General features: G+C 45.1%; 1 protein-coding gene across 3 annotated transcripts; it reads left to right on the forward strand.

Annotated features, from left to right (window-relative positions):
• The first annotated feature begins 989 nt into the window (after positions 1–989).
• fam193a (family with sequence similarity 193 member A) lies at positions 990–16,462 on the forward strand. 3 transcript variants are annotated; one of them, XM_068321603.1, is made up of 23 exons: positions 990–1,378; positions 3,187–3,261; positions 4,109–4,351; positions 6,362–6,537; positions 6,637–6,804; positions 7,174–7,420; positions 7,532–7,656; positions 7,868–8,015; positions 8,098–8,172; positions 8,252–8,326; positions 8,413–8,525; positions 8,714–8,956; positions 9,070–9,223; positions 9,316–9,456; positions 9,593–9,877; positions 10,004–10,226; positions 10,313–10,681; positions 11,213–11,495; positions 11,603–11,786; positions 11,918–12,175; positions 12,305–13,208; positions 13,626–13,707; positions 13,945–16,462. In XM_068321603.1, the coding sequence occupies exons 1-23, from the start codon at positions 1,157–1,159 to the stop codon at positions 14,036–14,038; spliced, it is 4,887 nt and encodes a 1,628-aa protein (XP_068177704.1). In that variant the 5' UTR covers positions 990–1,156; the 3' UTR covers positions 14,039–16,462. The 3 variants fall into 3 exon arrangements, with proteins under 3 accessions (XP_068177704.1, XP_068177706.1, XP_068177705.1); XM_068321605.1 differs by having other exon boundaries at positions 10,313–10,633; XM_068321604.1 differs by having other exon boundaries at positions 8,110–8,172.
• Positions 16,463–17,750: the final 1,288 nt, after the last annotated feature.

Raw genomic sequence — 17,750 nt, forward strand, 5'->3', positions numbered from 1 at the left:
CTGAAACTGTTCTATCACACATCCCACCTGACACTTTTCTCCACCAGTTCCATCCTGCCTGTGCACGCTTCTTCACCACTTTTCCTCTACTGTCTATATACGATAATTGCATTTTACATTTGTACTGTTTTACATTTTTATTCAATTACTGTATATTGATTATGAATACTCTTATGGCTTGAAAGGTTTCAATAGTCTGACAACTTATATTAGAACATTGAAAAAATATAATTTAGACCACAAGGTGTGTAATATAATAATACAAAAAAAATAAAAATAATAATAATAATAATAATATTACAAGTAAAATTTTTTTTTCCGGAGGCCGGATGTGATTATCTGGATACAAAACAAAAGCTAACCCCAGTGCTCATATCGGACTTCCGATTTGCAACAATCGCTTCAACCAGTCAAAGATACTTTGAACAACAAATACTGTTTTCATAACAGGATGTTTACTGTTCTTATAAGAGTGTTCTCTGCGACATATTGTCTCCTGTTCGGGCAGCGAGTCGTGCCACTATTATTTTGTAGCCAGAGAATGACTTCCGGTTCTTGGAAAAAAAGGAAAGCTCTTTATTTTTTGGCGATTGTATTTTGTTTTACAAAAAAAAGAAATTGAAGATTTTTTTTTTAATTTCAACACCCCCAACCCCACCTACTACAAGGAACTCTTGTTTCTTTTTTTTTTTGTTGTATAAAAAAAAAATCTCAATGCTACTCGTTCTTGAAATCCGTTGACCAAAAGATACAAGGATCCCATTGTAATGTTCCTTAAATTGTGTATGAAAAGCGCATGAAATGTATCGGGATGTATGTTATCAGTAGTTTTATATAGCATCTGGATAGTTTTATCACCTGTAATGAGCGCTGGGCGTCCCTGCACCGTTCAAGCAAAAGCCTCAATTTCCCATAATCCCCTTGATGCGACGCACAACGTTGCAACGTAAACTGAACCCTGGCTGAAGCTGCCCAGTCAGAGGCCATATTGGAATCTATGAAGTCGGCTTACACTTTGCTGGAACTGGGTGTCTGTCGTTTTGGGAGTCTCTAAATCAATACCCCGAAATTTACACCCAAGTAATTGCGGCCGATATTCCACTTGAGACCCTGCCAGGTCTGGGCGGCAAGTTGTCTCCCTTCTTTTGTGGAAAAAATGAGTCCAACCGATGCTAAACGAGGAGCTAAGCGCAGGAAGAACAAGCGGGGCGGTGGCAGTAGCTGCAGTGCTGCCTGCAACACCAACGTTGGCAAGGCCGGGGTTGCCTCGGCCCTAGGCTGTGCAGGAACAGCAACACCTGCGTCTGTCGTCAGCTTTCTAACACCTGGTAGCACAGGAAGCGGGACTATCGGGTCCATTACGGGCATAAACGGAGAGGTAAGCGTCACACATGGATAACCTGCGGATGTGTAAATCCGTGAAAGCACAAACTGGCTGCGTTATCAACCGAGCAAATCTGACGTTGGCCCGACACAACCGGGGGTAGCTGTCTGACCCAGGCGACGGAACTGGAAATTTAAAATGTGAATTATTGACGGAACAAACTTACAGCTTGGTTTGTGTCGTGCTAGCTGGCAGGTTATAACTACAGAGCGTGAGTTATTAAGACGTATTCTAGTAGCGTAAACATGGACCCTATGCTACGGATACACTGCCAAACTATGAGGCTATAGCCATTAGCTTAAGTTAAGACAGCGTTCCTGAATCGATCACTTTAATACCACGGATCACTGTTTTGAGTGTTAACTTACATCTTAATCATAAACAGATTTCTTTGGTCATATCCAGACCAATCTGGAGTACTGTAAGCTGAATATGGGTCGCTATTGCTCAGATAAACACTAATGCTAGCTGATGCTAACAGAGTATCAACTTAAGCCGAGACAGGCCTCGGATGTGCTTCTACAAAGCTAACCGTCCATTTTTCTTGATTATAAATGTTTTGTTCGAGGTTAACTTTGTTTTATTTGCCAAAGGATGGGTTAAACCGTCAACCTGACTTTAGTTATCCAAAGTCTTATGGCTATACACGTGCAGTTAGCTTCAATCCAATAACGTAGTTCCATAGTCATTAAATGTTAGTTTCCTGGTGTTGAACTTGTGATAAATAGATCAGAGGTCAGAGGTTATTTGACTTTTTGTGTTACCAGAATCTTAAAGGCAGCCTGTTATTACATAATGTTATCCGTTCAGCACTGCAGTGTGTGTTTATGGTAGGTGAACAAATGAACAGCATACTTTCAAATAAGTAACCCCCTTGGATAAGTTTTGCTCACATTATTTTTCCACTTAATCATCACAGGTTAGCATTAGTTTTATCCAATATGTTAATGTAGATTTTGTGTTGTATTAACACAGCGGTTTGGCCCCAAAATATTTACCTGTTATGAATATTAATCATGAGTGTACTTGCGGTGAATGTGCACTGCATGCACATCGTTCCAAATCTCAGAAGTTACCAAGATCTACTTCATGTCATCAACACTGTGATAATGACGGTATAATTCACCCTCCACTAAGTCAATCAGTGAGAAATATTAAACATAATTATAAATCTAGATGACAGGCGTCTTAACTGTCTTGGAATATATAATTGTAGAATTAGAAATGGAAATCGGCCATTTAAACTGTGGTGCAATCTAAATAGTGAATGAACTACATTTATATAGAGCTTTTCTAGTGTATCCACCTCAGAGCATGTTAGAATTCAAGCACCGTTCACCCAGACGTCCCTAAACTGATGACAGAGGCTGCAGCTCAAGGTTCCACCCTTGTCGGTGTGACTTGTACAGCACTTTTTTTGTTGTTACCAATTTGTACACTTGCATACTGATAAGACAACCATCAGGAGGAATTTTGGGGTTCCGTATCCTATCCAAGAGTCCTTTCACATGCGAGAGTAGCCAGAGATCGCACCACTGACCTTGTAAATAGTGGAAGGCCTGCTGTATCTTCTGAGCCATAAACTAGTCTGAACAGCTCTATTGTGGCAAGTGAGAAGAACTCTGTGTGTTGAGGACGTGACGGAAAGATAATCACCGATTTGTAACATACTACCACATTGTATGATGTGAAGCTGATTGAAAGTTAGCAATGTTTCACTTCAGTATTTGTAAATAGTATGTGAAAAGTGGTCTTTAATCCAATATAAATATATTGAGGGGTGTTTTTTCCACGTCCCTCAGGTCAAAGTGAACAACAGTGTTACGCCACAGTTTACGGAAGGACCAGTGAACGCAGACTTCTCTGGAGTCCTTCAGGTAAATGAACCTTTCCAACTACACTGTATTAATAAACTGTTTCGTCTGTGCTCACTGTAAGATTGATACATAGGTTGTAGAACAATGGGAGAGGACACACCTGGAACGCTGAAGTTGTGTCATGATAGATTATTAATAGAACTGTCAGTGTTTTTGCTTTTTTTGTGTGTGTGTGTGTGTGTGTGTGTATACTGTATAGTTCAAAACAACACGTTTTTTTGTTCCAACAAATAGCCCTATCCTCAACCAAAAGGCTTTATGTTGGTTTTAACTTGGACTGCATTATGTGTTTCTCACCATACCTGATTTTTTATTCCTGATGTGAAATTTTGTCTTTTGGAGTAATTTCATATCTTATTGTCACATTTAATCAACTAGAATACTTTTCTCAAATTTAATTTAATACATTTTTGGCACTGCTTAAAATTGATTTGATGCAGTCAGATATATTAAACAATGAATTTTGATGTATATATTGGCAGAAATCTGTGCCTGTTAATTGTGTGTCTCTGTGACGCTCCGGTTCGCTTGTTGACAAGGTTGCACATTAAGTGTCTGGTGGGGCGGTTCAGACAGCTGGTGCACTTAAACTGCAATGAGCTACAGAAGGAGAAACTGTGATTCGGTTTGATCCAGAGTAAATAAACTGCTTCGCATAACAGTCCAAATTGAAACTAATGTATATAAGCTAAAGTCTTTTCTTAAATGTTAAAAAATACAAATAAAAGCAGTATTTATTATGGTATTCATGTTTGTGGAATAGTCACAGGAGCCTAATACTCAAGTGGCTGCTTACCTCACAGTTTCTGTCCCTGTCTGCTTCCTCCTGTCAACACGCTCACCACAGACACCGTTCACGTTCGGCCTGAACCAGCGGGCTCCTTACACGGCCGGCGATCGCTGCCTTTTGTGCCGATGTGAGCGTAAAGATGGGGTTGTGCCTTCAGAGGCAGGGCTGATGGGGCAAAACGGTTCGTTACAGCCCAGCAAGTCACCCAGTGCCCTCCAGTTGCCCCTGTGGGTGTGCCCTGACTGCAGGCGGACAGTGGAGAAGGAGGACCGGCACACTTCTCTGGAGCAGTCGCTGGGGGTAAGTCAGTTGCCCATAGGTTTCTGTTAAAGCTGTAGGAAAGGGCGATGGTGTTAAAATTTTAAAAATGGCAGCCAAAAGTTTCCATGGATCGCTTTGCTGTTTTGTTCAACTCATCCAGAAAAGCCATAACAGGAGGAAACATTAAAGCCAAAGATTAAAAAAAAAAAAAGTTATGAAGGAAGTGCAATCATCTGATAGAATGACTTAAGCTCATGTTGAAATAGAGCCAGGGAGTAGCAGCTAATCAAAAATACAGGTTTCAGAAACAAAACTCTAAATCTGAACAAATACTGTGTTCTATAAACTGACAGGTATTACTTTTATCTCATGGTTTTAGTGCAGTCCTCGCTTTGAAACATTTTAGTAGACGCTGGCTTCCACACATCAGAGCGTGGATGTAAATGTCCTCTCAGCTCTACGTCTTAAGCTGCCATGATGTCTGAGACTAATGCCTCTTCATATGAAAAGCCTCATTATGTTCGATGACCTGGCCATGTGCTGAACGTCTGTCTTTGTAAGAACTACAACTAAAAGTGGAAAAAACATGTGATCCGGCATAGAAAGGTTTTGTTTTTTTTTCCACTGGAATACAAAGTCACTTTTCTTCCTCTGGTTTAAGTTTATCAGAGTATTGACTACACTGAATTAAACAAGTTAGGCGACTCCTTTATATTTTCTTTGATTGCATATTATTGGTGTGAGATGATTAAGCGTGAAACACAATGAGCAGAGAAAGTAATTAATTATGGAGCCTGTAGGGAATGAGTTCTAAAGCTGGTTGTCATCGCCGTTTCTTCTACTACACACTTCTGTATCGTAAGTACATTTTGAAGGTGCAAACTGAGCATTGAATGAACTCTGGTCTTAAATAGCTTTTGCTCACCTCTGGTAATGCTGACTGATAATTTGCAATTATATGCTCATCCCATAATGAACATCTTTAGTAAACACATTTCATGAAATGCAGTGGAAAAAGGAAAATCATTCTGTTTACACATGCCTGTCCTTCACACTGACGAGCATCTAATCCTTTTATTAAATAATTGCTTCTCGGCTTGTGTATCGCTCTCTACAGAGAGAAGGATTAAAGCAAGATGGCTCACCTCTGAGATAATTATACCATCAAGCACTTTGTTTGATTTTTACTTGTCACAGACAGCTGGGAACTGCTTGTTTTGTCAGAGTGTTATAACTTCCTACTTTGAGAGTTGATAACTTGCAGTGCTGAGCTTGATCAGGATTTTCGAGTCGTTATGTAAAGTCCACTTTTCTCACTTGTGGACGTGAGGCTCTTTGGCTTTGATGTTGGGTACAGGTTTAATTTCCACATATATCTGTGGTCTGATTGTCTGCTGGTTCACTTCTGTCATGATACTTGAGTGCTGACAGAAGCCTCTCTGTAGCACCATCACATTGGAGGGGGGCAGTGCTGTCCAAGGTGCTCAACCATCACAGACTTTAAGTTGTTAGATGCTGCGTAGTGTGCCAGTGAGCCGGTCTCGTTGGTTACTGTCGGAGCTTTATACTCAGTTGATGCTATTTAGAGTGTGATGACATTGAAAGCTACGGAGTTAATAAATCCCCATGAGTCATAATTTGAAAACGAATTACATGATAAAGTGTGTATTTGCTGAGCCGCCCATCTCTACCTGCACCTCTTCTGTTGTCATGTCATTGCACGTCATCTTTGTTTTGTAACGGCAAACACACATAAAGGTATTGATGACTTATGACAACGTCTTTAGACAAATCGCTAGAGAAGAGATCTGCTCCTTAGGCAAAGGATCATTCAAAGTACACCTCAGCACAGAGAGTTAAATCACATTTGTATCATGTGCTTCATGTTTAAGCTTTGTCTTCGACAAACCCAATGCATGCATGTCAAATAATGTGCCTTTTGTAGTGTGATTTGTACTTCATTTGTCTCTGTAAAGCCTCTCTGTTGTATCTTGAGGAAAGTTTAAAAATGGATGTAAATTTTTGCTTTTTTTTTCACGTTTGCCACAGAGCCAAGACTTCCTTTTGCACATGTCTGTGGGTAATGGAAACCTGGGCCAGGAGGCAGTCACAGGGGACGGACTGATCACCGCTGTACCCACACTACCTATGCTTCCTGCTCCAGACCCCACTGCACCAATGGTTGCGGATCCGGTCTGCAGCTGTGAAGCCTGCAGTGAGAGACGGTCAGTTTGCAGCAGCAACCACCGGATCAAACATAATTTCACTTCACTGCTTCGTCTCTGACTTTCCACGTCTTTATGAATTCACATCCTGAATGACAGGGAGATCTCTGCTGAGTCAGAGAGTGAGTCACAGCAGCTGCAGAACCACTGGTCGGAGGTTCGCTACCTGGTGCGCTGCATCTACCGTCAGACAGGCACGCCGCTGGCAGACGACCACGACCAGCCCCTAGAGCGAGACAAGGAGGGCATGAAGGAGCTGGTTGACAGGTAGAGCCACAGTCTGATATCTCTAGTCGCGTTTCCACTAGGGGTCTCTATTGAACTGCACGAGGAAAACATGAAGCATGACATCAGCAAACTGGAGCTGCCTCCTTCACTGCTGTAATCAGTCGCTTTAAAGACCCCTACAGAGTTTGTAATTATTTTTTGATGTTACATATTTGTTGAAGCAGGATTTTGGGCTGTGGCTTAATTCACTGAGGCAGCGTTAGAACTGGGGAGAAAGTTATGATTAGGGAAATTACAGTCAGCATGTCAACAGCAGGCATTTCTTGATTTTAAAAAGAGATTTTCTCTGTGAAAAAAGTTTCCAGTCTGGATTTCCTTCCATTTACTCATTTTATTTTCCTCCCTCAGACTCTGTGAGAAGGACCCGTTTCAGTTGTATCAACGCTTGGAGCAGCAAGCCCGTGAATACGTCTTGGAAATGAAGGTGCGGCTACTGAAGCACCTCTCTACAGGGTCCAAGACTGCAGGTCCAGCGGGGGTCGTCGCTGCAGCACCGGGTCCCCCCCAGGCCTACCAATTCATCTCCCTGCTGCTGGAGGAGTACAATGCCCTCTGTCAAGCTGCATGCACCATCAGCAGCTTCCTGCTCACCCTGGTCAGTTCAACAGGGTGACGGACAGATACTGTGCTCGTCAGTTTTATTATATCACCTCCGTTAAAGATCCAAACGACCTGTTTTTTTTTGTTTGTTTTGTTTTTTCTTCAGGAGAATGAGCACCTCCAGAAATTCCAGGTGACGTGGGAACTGCACAACAAGCACCTTTTTGAGAATCTGGTGTTCTCTGAACCAAACTTGCACAGCAGTTTACCTGCACTGGTTGCACAGCTGAAGTAAGATCTGGTTTTACTTGTTTGTAGAACGATATGAGTTACTCGTCTATAACTGTAACCTGATCAGCAGCTTTAACCCTGAGTTAGATGAATGTTTCACAATGATGTACTATTACACACAGAAAGTACAAATTAGTGTGAAATCTTCGTGTTCAACTGTATAACAATGGTCCTGTAATAACTTGCGTCTTATTCGGTGTTCTAATTCTAGACAGGGCACAGCTTCCCATGATTCATACAATGAAGATATGTACAGGACCTTGTTAAAAAGCTACCAGCAGCTGCAGCAGGAGATGGCGTCTGTGGCTACGGAATGGCAGGAGTGCGAGAAGAGGATCGATGATTATGTAGATGAACAGGTATGCACACGAAGGACAAAAGAGATGCAAAAGTTGGTACTTAATAAAGGCGCGGTAATGAAAGCTGTGACTGTTTTAACAGCTGCTTTTTAAGGTGGAGGGGCCGAATCTCACCAACCAAAGAACGGAGCCACACAAGTCCCTGATTAGCAAAAATGTAAGACGTCTAAAAATGAAATCTCGGTGCTGAAAACGCTCAGCGTATTTTTCCAGGTTAACGTTCTTGTCCTTTACAGACCTTGAAGATGAAGCAGCGGATGCTGAAGGAGGACTGGGAGTTCTTCAAGCAGAGACGATTCGTAGAGGAACAGGTACGCAGCGAGAGAACGGAGCAGCCGCGGCGGGTTCACGTTTACGTATCTGCAGTCTGAGCTGTGTCTCTTTGTTCTCCTTCTAGCTACCCAGCAGTAAAAAGCCCCCCACCGTAGACAACAACTTCACAGACACCATGAGGATGCTCTCGTCTCGTTTGAGCATTCCAGACTGTCCAAACTGCAATTATCGAAGGAGGTGAGATTTCAGGATTGAAAGACATGTTGTTTCCTGTCCTACTTGATCTGTCGTCCTGATCAGTGTGTGTGTGTGTGTGTGTGTGTGTGTGTGTGTTTCTGTGTGTGTTCTTGGTATCTCATTGGGAAACTACTGCGATAATTATCATCCTAATCATTTTTTGTCTGCCTCCCCCACCCTACCTACAGGTGTACATGTGATGACTGCAGCCTTTCACACATCCTGACATGTGGAATCATGGACTCTCCCATCACTGAAGACCTTCACATCAAGCTGCCCCTGCAGGTGGAGCCCCCCTGTGACTACCTGACGGAGGTCCACCCTCCCAGCCTCTCCTCTGGGAGCTCAGCATCCGGCTCCAACTCCAGTTCTCCCATCACCATTCAGCAGCACCCCAGGCTCATCCTTCCTGATGGGGATACCAATACTTTGTAAGCCAGCCAGTTATTTCTGACTCACCTTTCATCTTTGATAATTAACAGCAATTTTCCCCGATATTTTCCATCTCTCCCCAACCTGACTACACGTTTGTGTCTGCTTCCAGTATTAGCGATGATGAAGAAGTGCCTCCGTTGTCCAGGAAGTTTGGTGACATTTACCCCATGAGCGGTTATGAGGATAACGGCGTTGTGACCGCTGCTGTGAACGGACATCATAACAACATCAATGGAGCCGACAGCGTAACAATAAAGTCGGGGGTGAGTTCTGCGCTGCGTTTCGCCCCTGGACCCCACTTTGAATGTCAGAATCATAACTGATTCGTCTCGACTCAACGTGTTTCTGGCTGCAGTCGCCTCACATCACCAGCTGCAGCAGTTCATCAGAGGGCGATGAGGAGGAAGCTGATGTTGGCGGCGAGCCCAGAGGGGAGCAGCAGGAGCTCTCCACGGGAAAGATCAACAGTCCCCCGCCGTCTTACGACCACCAACAGGTGCCAAAGCACTTCCAGTGTTTCTTTTCGAATGAATCTGTTGAACGCGATGTTAATAATTCTTAAAAAAGGGTGGGCAGCAGACGCAACGCAACACGGATGACGTTTTTGATTAATGTCCTGCCTCCGTTCTCAGGTAGAACAGGTGCAGCATGCTTGCGAGTGCCACCTGTGCAACCAGGACCCCAGCTCCTCCTCCACCACCCTGGGTTCTGCTTCCTGCCTGCCCCCCAGTCGTCTCCACGTCGCACCTCCTCCCGCTGTGGGACACCAGTTCTTCACAGACGGCAAGACTCCTCCAGCGCACCCCGAGCCCCATCTCTACCCCCACATCCACGGCCACCTCCCCCTGCACAACTTCTCCCGGCCCCTGCTGCACCCGACACTCTACCCTCCCAGTCCTCCTCTCACACACAGCAAGGTGAGGATTGATCCCGCAGCGCACAGCCTCCAAGTCCTGCTTCTGGTTTTTTCTTATTTTTTTAAAATGCACTGAATCTTAAACAAATGGCAGGTTTTTAATTCCTGTCTCCACGTCTGTCTTCAGCCCCTGCCCCCAAACCCTACGTCAAACCACTCGGCGGCCAAGCAGCCGGCCTTCAGCCCGTCGTTACCGGATCACGTTTACCAGAACTGCTTTGGAAGCACAGGCGGAGCGGGCGACTGGAACAGCTCACTGCAGTGCCTCTCGCTCAAGTTTGAGAACCTCTGGGACGCCGCTGTGATGAAGACCTGGAACCCGTCTGTCCTCTTACCCGAGTCCCTGCCAAGTGAGCCGCGCTGACACAGCAGAAATGATAACCGAATCAGAAACTGTTACCGTCGTGCCTTTGTCTCACGTTATCTTTAATCACAGGTGACATGCTCGGACCACCCCTCGCCGACGTGCCCCTCCTTCCATCGTCATCCATCAGTACGCAAGGGGAGCACCCTTCGCTCCCCACCCCTTTACCACCTTCCTCATCCACTTCCTCATCCTTGTCGTCGTCGTCGTCTTCGTCGTCATCGTCGTCGTCGTGGTGCTCCTCTTCCGAGGTCAAAGAGCAGAAGAAGAGCAGCGCCAAGAAGAAGTGTCTCTACAATTTCCAGGATGCCTTCATGGAGACCAACCGAGTAGTGATGGCCACCTCCGCCTCCACCTCCTCCGTGTCCTGCACCGCCACCACTGTCCAGTCAAGTAATAACCCACCCCTCCATGTAGCATCTAAAAGACCCAACTCTTTAGGTAATATAGAGGTAGGACCAGGGGTTAGGTTTGTACTGATGATGGGGCTTTTGTGCAGTTAGAATGTGTCAAAATCCTTCTGTTTTGTTAGGGTTTTTTTAAAATTGCATACCAGCTTTCTGAACAGTCCTGTGAGATTACTTTGTTTTTCACACCACACAAGATTGAAGTTTGTAATTCCTTAATATCACTTCAGTTTCTGTGAAAATTGTTTCATTTTATCCACATGGACATTTTTATCTAAGAACAGATAAAATGTGGGAAGGACACAAGATGCTATTTGAAGAAAAGGAAATTCACTTAGTGTTCCAGTAATAGTGTTTGTTTTGAATGTCGGTTTTATTTTTAACAAGTCATGTATTCTACCTCTATCTTCCTGGGATCAACAGTCAGTTAATAATTTGTGATCATTCCATGAAATTGTAAAAACAATTTTTTAAAATTAATTTATTTTTTTAATGTATTTTATTTGACTGGGGTTTTGTTTCCCAGAAGAGTTTTGTTCTCATCTGATGTCTTTGTCTCCTCCAGACGATGTTTTTCACAATCTGGGTAAAGAGGACCACCGGCAGCCAACCCTAACCAACCCCCGGAACGGCACAACAGGGCTCAACTCCCTCCCTCCACTTTCCTGCCCCACCTTGCCCCCAGCGCCCACCACACACCTTCCCACCATGGGATCCCAACCCTTTCCAAAAGTGGCCGCTCCCGCCCCAGACTTCATGGAGGCCCACCAGGGTCTGTGCCTCCCACCCGCCGAGCCTCCAGCCTCCTCAACCGATGGCCTGATCAGTGCCCCTCCCAGTGTCTGCAGGTAAGACCACCCCCCCCCCGGCCGTCGCTATTATGGACTTATTCTCTGGGTGATGCTGCGTTGAGCAAAGTTTCTGCTGGAACCAGTCTGAAGTATCGTCTCCTCAGTGATCCTGACTGCGAAGGCCATCGCTGCGAGGGGAACGGGGCGTACGACCCCCCCTATGACGGCGAGGAGAGTCAGGATGAGGACAGCTGCTCCGAGCACAGCTCCTCCACCTCCACGTCCACCAATCAGAAAGAAGGAAAGTACTGTGACTGCTGCTACTGCGAGTTCTTTGGGCATGGCGGGGTAAGCCACACACGGGCATTAACATGTTTTTCACTTACAATCAAGTGAATAATTCAGAAGGTTTACCAGCTTCATGAAAGGACGGGTCCGAAGTACGGCTGCTGACGTCATTATTCACTTTCCAACTGAAGCCCCCAGCTGCTCCCACCAGTCGAAACTATGCAGAGATGCGGGAGAAGCTGCGGTTGCGTCTGACGAAGCGTAAAGAGGAGCAGCCTAAACGCGAGGAGCACCACCCCGTGATAGAACGAGATGGAGGGGTGGAGGACCACAGGCGGGTGGAGGACCACAGGCGGGTGGAGGACCTGTTGCAGTTCATCAACAGCGCTGACAGTAAACCCACCTCCAGTTCTAAAGCAGCCAAACGGGCCAGGCACAAACAAAAGAAGGTAACCCAGACCCCCAGAGTGTTTTTTTAACGCTGGTTTACATCCATTAAAGTGATTCTTCCAGCGCTGCATGTAAAAGATGCTGTGAACTAGTCAGATGCGCTGATGGTGTGTGTCTCTGCGCTTCAGATGGAGGAGAAGGCCCGTCTGGAGGCGGAGGCCCGCGAAAGAGAGCAGCAGCAGGTGTTAGAAGAGCAGCAGCGGCGACAGCAGCAGGAGGAGGAGGCGGCGGCTCTGCAGAAGGAGCTGCTGCGGCTGCAGGAGCTGCAGCAACACCGCGCCGCCAAGAAGAAAAGGAAAGAGAAAGCGAAGGAGAACACGGCCCCCCCTCAGAACAACCCACCGCCCCTCAAACAGACAGCTCAGAATGTCCTAGATAACTTACAGAACGGAAATTCGCAGCTGCTTCAAACCCTCATCTGCCTCCCCGACCAGAAAGAACCCAGGTTCGACCACGTTCCCCGTCCCAATGCGCTGCACAGCCCACGTCACACCGGTGAGAAGGGGCTTTCCTCTGAGACCAACATCCCAGACTCCCCAGCCACACACCACAACGGCACTGCTACATCTCAGCTGGAGGCTAACGGTAAGGTGAAGGCTAAGCAGTCCTCTAAAGCGGGGCCGTGTGAGGTCGCCGTAAAGAAGGCCCCGGAGTCACCCAGGAGCTCAGACGTGACAGCCAAGCTACTGAACAGCACCGGAACGGCCGCCGCTACACCGGACCCCAAAGCGGCACGGATCCGACCAGCCGAGTCCCCGGCTCCCCTCCCAGCCACAGAACCAAAGAGGGAGGACAGGAGTAATCTCAGAAGCGCCAGCGGCAAACGGCATCCGCAGCAACAGCTGCAGACCTCGACGAAGGAAGACAGGAGGAGTCCACCCGCGACAAACCCTTCCCCGTCTCCCCCTCCTACCTCCCAGTGTGAGCAGAGCCAGCAGAATGGCAAACCTCCCAGCGCAGAATCCCCACAGCCCAAAGGCAAGACCAAGAAGAACAAGAAGAAGAAGGGCGACAAGACCAACAGCTCAATAGGTGTGTGTGTGTTACTTTGAACATTCAGGTGTGTGTTCTCTGTGAAACGGTGTACGCCCAGTGGGTTTTGTCTTAACTGTCACTCCTGACCAGCTTCTCTCCTGAAATAACTGGTGTGGCTCCACAGACGTCACCGGTGAGGGAAACATGAGCCGTGTCTCTCTGGTATAACCAGCGCCTCTCAGTTATTGTGTGCACAGCTATCATTTACATCTCACTGCCACTAGAAGGGAGCACCGGGAGTTGCGTGGAATAACGTTTATGTCATGTCATGCCAACGTTGGCATTAGATCAGGCACAACAGGGCTGCACAGCTGAAGTTACAAAGTCACCCTAAAGTCACCGTGTGCAGACGTTCTCCCAAAGATCCGATTGGTGTGACGGCAGGTGATTGACGAACGTGTCCTTGTGTTCTAGATGACGTGTTCTTGCCCAAAGACATCGACCTGGACAGCACTGAAATGGATGAAACAGAAAGGGAGGTGGAGTATTTCAAGAGGTAGGTGCATTAAAGTAAAAAAAAAAAAAGAAATACTGATGAGTATCTAAAATCTGGGTTTATTTATGAGTCATGATTTCCTTTTATTCTACTCTATCTAGCTACTGCTAGTAAATAAAGATTGACATAAAAGAAGTATTTTAATCGTTTTCTGAGGTATTAAATCCACTCATCAAACATCTGCGTGTAAATTCCACTTTTGCATCAGCTCATGGATTTATTTCTCTTGTTTTGCAGGTTTTGTCTGGATTCTGCGCGGCAGACGCGCCAACGTCTTTCCATCAACTGGTCAAACTTTAGCTTGAAGAAAGCGACATTCGCCGCTCATTGAGGGTGTTTTTGTGACTGTCAGGACACAATCAGTACCTTAACAGCTGTACCAACCCCACACGGTCCCTCCGCCTGTCTCCCCCCCCCCACACACCCCCCTTTCGCCAGCTGTCGTCCCACCCAGAGCTCCTCTCCCGCTGTGCCCAGATCACACCCACACGCTGCCTTGCTTTGTTCTCGTTTGTGTCGTCCCAACACAGACCCATCCGGACTGATCCGCCCGCAGAACTAAAACTAAACCAATCACGAAAATGCTCCTTTGCATCTGATTAATTTTCCTGGCGTGCTTGTGTGCTTTAAGTCTGAGTTGGGCATTACTCCTTACTGGAAAAAAAACAACAAAAAAAAACCCCATCATGGTCTGAAATTATTTTCCCATATTGGCTTACTTGTAGTCAAAAGATGCTTATTGTGTCTGGATGGTTTCCGTCCCACAAAAAAAAAAAAAAAAAAAAAAAAAAGTTAAAGGAAACTCCAAAAAAAAAAAAAAAGGAGAAATGTAATGAATTAAAAAACTGTATCTGAGATATTGTGGCTTTACTACCCCATTGTTTCCCGTTCCTAGCACGGCATTTCATCCACCATTGACAAGGGAATGGGCTTGGTCAGCTGGTCTCCACTCCCTAACCCGCCCCACCACCTCTCCCACCTTGTGTCACACGGGGTGCGGGGAGGGGAATCGTAATACTTGACAATGTTTTTAAGTACTATTTAACAAACTGTTGAGTAAAAGTGTTGCAGTTACAGTTTTTGTTTTCTTTCTTTTGAACCTGTAGCCAGCTTGTATCAGAAATACTTTCAGAATGACATTGAAAAAGAACAATACTCACACTATCGGTCTGTTATAGAGTGTATATTGTATTAACACTGAAGCCAAACGGGGCTACTTTTAACATATTGTTAAGTAATATTAAATCTTGTCTTTCTTTTTTGAAAGATGGAATACAGTAGTATGGCAGGATCATGTGTCTTGTGTCGGACATTTATTTCCTACATAAAATTCCTGTTGAAGGACGAACCAAAAAAAAAAAAAAATCACAGGCATGCAGAAATAGTTCAGTATTTCAGTAAATAAGTTTTTACTTGTGTCGCTTTTGACGAAGCTAACATTTTTTCCCCATTTCTAAGCTAACCAGCAGCAACCTCACCTCTAACCAAATACACGCTTCAGAGTTCTGGTGTAGCATCCACCAACATGTCTGCTTTAAAATCAAAACTGAGAAATCTACTTCCCCATTCTGGGTTGATTGATTTCGACCTGACCTCAGGGACAAAACACGTTTTGTTCCGACCAATGCTGGAATTTCACGTCTTTGACTACAGGAGGTTGTGGGATGAGTCACCCAACAAATACCTGTTCCTGTCAAAGAATCCGCTGGTGGACAATCGATTAGGAGTCCAGTGGAAGCAAGAGTTTCATTTACAACAGAACCTGTTGAGCTGCTTCAGGTGCTTGAACGCAGCCGTTGGTTCAGATGGACTCATGATACTCTGGGGGGGGAAAGTTGATTATGAAATCAAGTGCATTCCCTCTGGGTAAGAATTGTGTCAAATTAGGTCACACTTGGGGCTGATGTAGATGAAGATGAAGATAAAATACACTCTGATGAATGTACAAACAGAAGTTAGAGAGGCTGACGAGATCTTTAGTTTCAGTTTGAAGAAAAAGATTGAAAAAAAAAAGAGGTTGTCACTTTTAAAAAGTGCGGGGAAAAAAAAATCTGTTGGGATGTATTTTCACAGACTTCGTCCAGTTTCCCACCAAACTGCCAGATTTCACTCTGAAAAATTAAAACTTAATGCAGGAATTGAATTCAAACTGAGAAATGTGACCGAATGCTTAGGAGAGAACAAAAGGCTTTTTGTCTGTGGGAACCGAACACTCAAGTTCAGGTATGAATCCTCAAGTCACCGGTTAAAACACCTCGACCACATTTTAGAAAATGCCCCACAAATCTACCCCAATGTGGCGAAGTCAGAAAGACGAACTTTAAAAAGCTTCGATTTGAAATCAAATGATTTCCCTTAAGTTAAGAATAGTCTCTGAAAGTCCCCTCAAATCAAAATCTGCATCACACGTCCTTTGAAAACGTTTCCTTCATTTGACCTTTGCTGTAAAAAAAAAAAAAAAAAAAGTTGCTGTTTGCCTGTTGAAGTCAAAGCAGACCAACAATGACGGGAGAGAGCCAGTAAGGATTTGAAGAGAGTTTACAGTTGCCTTGTAGCTTGTAATCAGAATCCTGATCTTTTCATTGTCAGCTGCCTGGAGCGCTCCAGGATCACACACTTCTGATGGGGGGTGCGCGGGTGGTGGTGGTGGGGGGCATTCCCCCTCGTTTCCTGACTGCCTTTTGTCCACAGTTGTGTTTTTGATGGCTGAAAATTTTGGGATTTCCTCACCAACATACCTTTAAAACATTGACAACCTACCTCAAACCAGCACACTTTAAATTAAAATTATTTGCTCAAGTATAGACGGTGCTTCAATTTCAACTGTGTGTTGTTTTTTTTTGGGGTGGGGGGGGGGATTTCCTCACAGTGAGGGGAAATTCCCCTTCTTTTAGGATACATGAGATTAAAGGATCCATTCTGTGTTTGGATAAGTGTCGGACTCTTTGTGACGGCTACAGCGGTGCTCTGACACCCCTCCTGGAACAGGAACTGTTCTGTCGCCGTTTCTCACATTTTCTATTTTTTATTACAAAAAAATAAAATAAAATTCCCACCCAGGTGGGGATTTGACCCATTTCTTCCTCACATGCTCAACTTGGTGGGTTGTGGGTTTGTTTGTGTGGGAGTTCAGTTACTTATAGCCCCATATTGTGTGCGTAGGTGTGGGCTGCTGTTGGGGGTGGGGGGTGGGGTCCCTACAGACAACCTCAAGGCCTTCCGGGGCCCGTGTCTCTACCAGCCTGCTTGTGGTCGCCTCATAGATGAAACGCTGAAGTCGTTCTTTGAAGGCAAAAATTGGAAATTATATTCACAAGAACTGAGTTTAAGGATTTTCAAAGTTCAAGTTCAAGAATATGAAATTTCTTCAAGCTTAAACATAAACTTGATTTTTTTTTTTTTATGGTGTAAAATTTGAAAGCGAGATTAAAAAAAAAAAAGTTTTTTACTTTCTGATGCCTTTGTTTTGTGCAGAAGTGAAAAGAAGCAAAATGAAGCGACAATTCAAATTCAGTTGCATCCTCTTCGAGTTTCAGGGTCTCTCTTAAAATAAACAATGCTGTGACGGAGACACAATGAACACGGTTGTTCAGACATCTTTCTGTTCACGTCAGCTGCCTACTTCCTTTTTAAAAACAGGGGATGTCCAGCTTCCTGTGCTCAAAACACCGAACCCATGACAACGGGTTCATCCGAACAAGCCCCGCTGCTGCGTTTGTTTCAAAAACATATTGATTCTGATCAGAACCGGTTCTGTTCCGTCACTGGTCCCTTCAGACCCACTGGGAGTGTTTTGTTCAGTTACAACAGCTGGGTGTGTGTGTGTCTCACAACACAGCATGCCCATTCAGGCAATGAGGAAGGGGGTTTCCACGGCCCGCAAGCACACACACACACACACACACACACACACACACACACGTGACAGATGGACTCACAAACACACACACACAATCACACACTTGGATCAAGTTACCCTACGATTTGAATAGTTAGGCAATGATTAGTGGTTCCAGCTCAAGGACGGGGTCTGAAATAAACAC

The sequence above is a fragment of the Antennarius striatus genome, chromosome 8 (genome assembly GCF_040054535.1).
Source record: "Antennarius striatus isolate MH-2024 chromosome 8, ASM4005453v1, whole genome shotgun sequence".
Lineage (NCBI taxonomy): Eukaryota > Metazoa > Chordata > Actinopteri > Lophiiformes > Antennariidae > Antennarius > Antennarius striatus.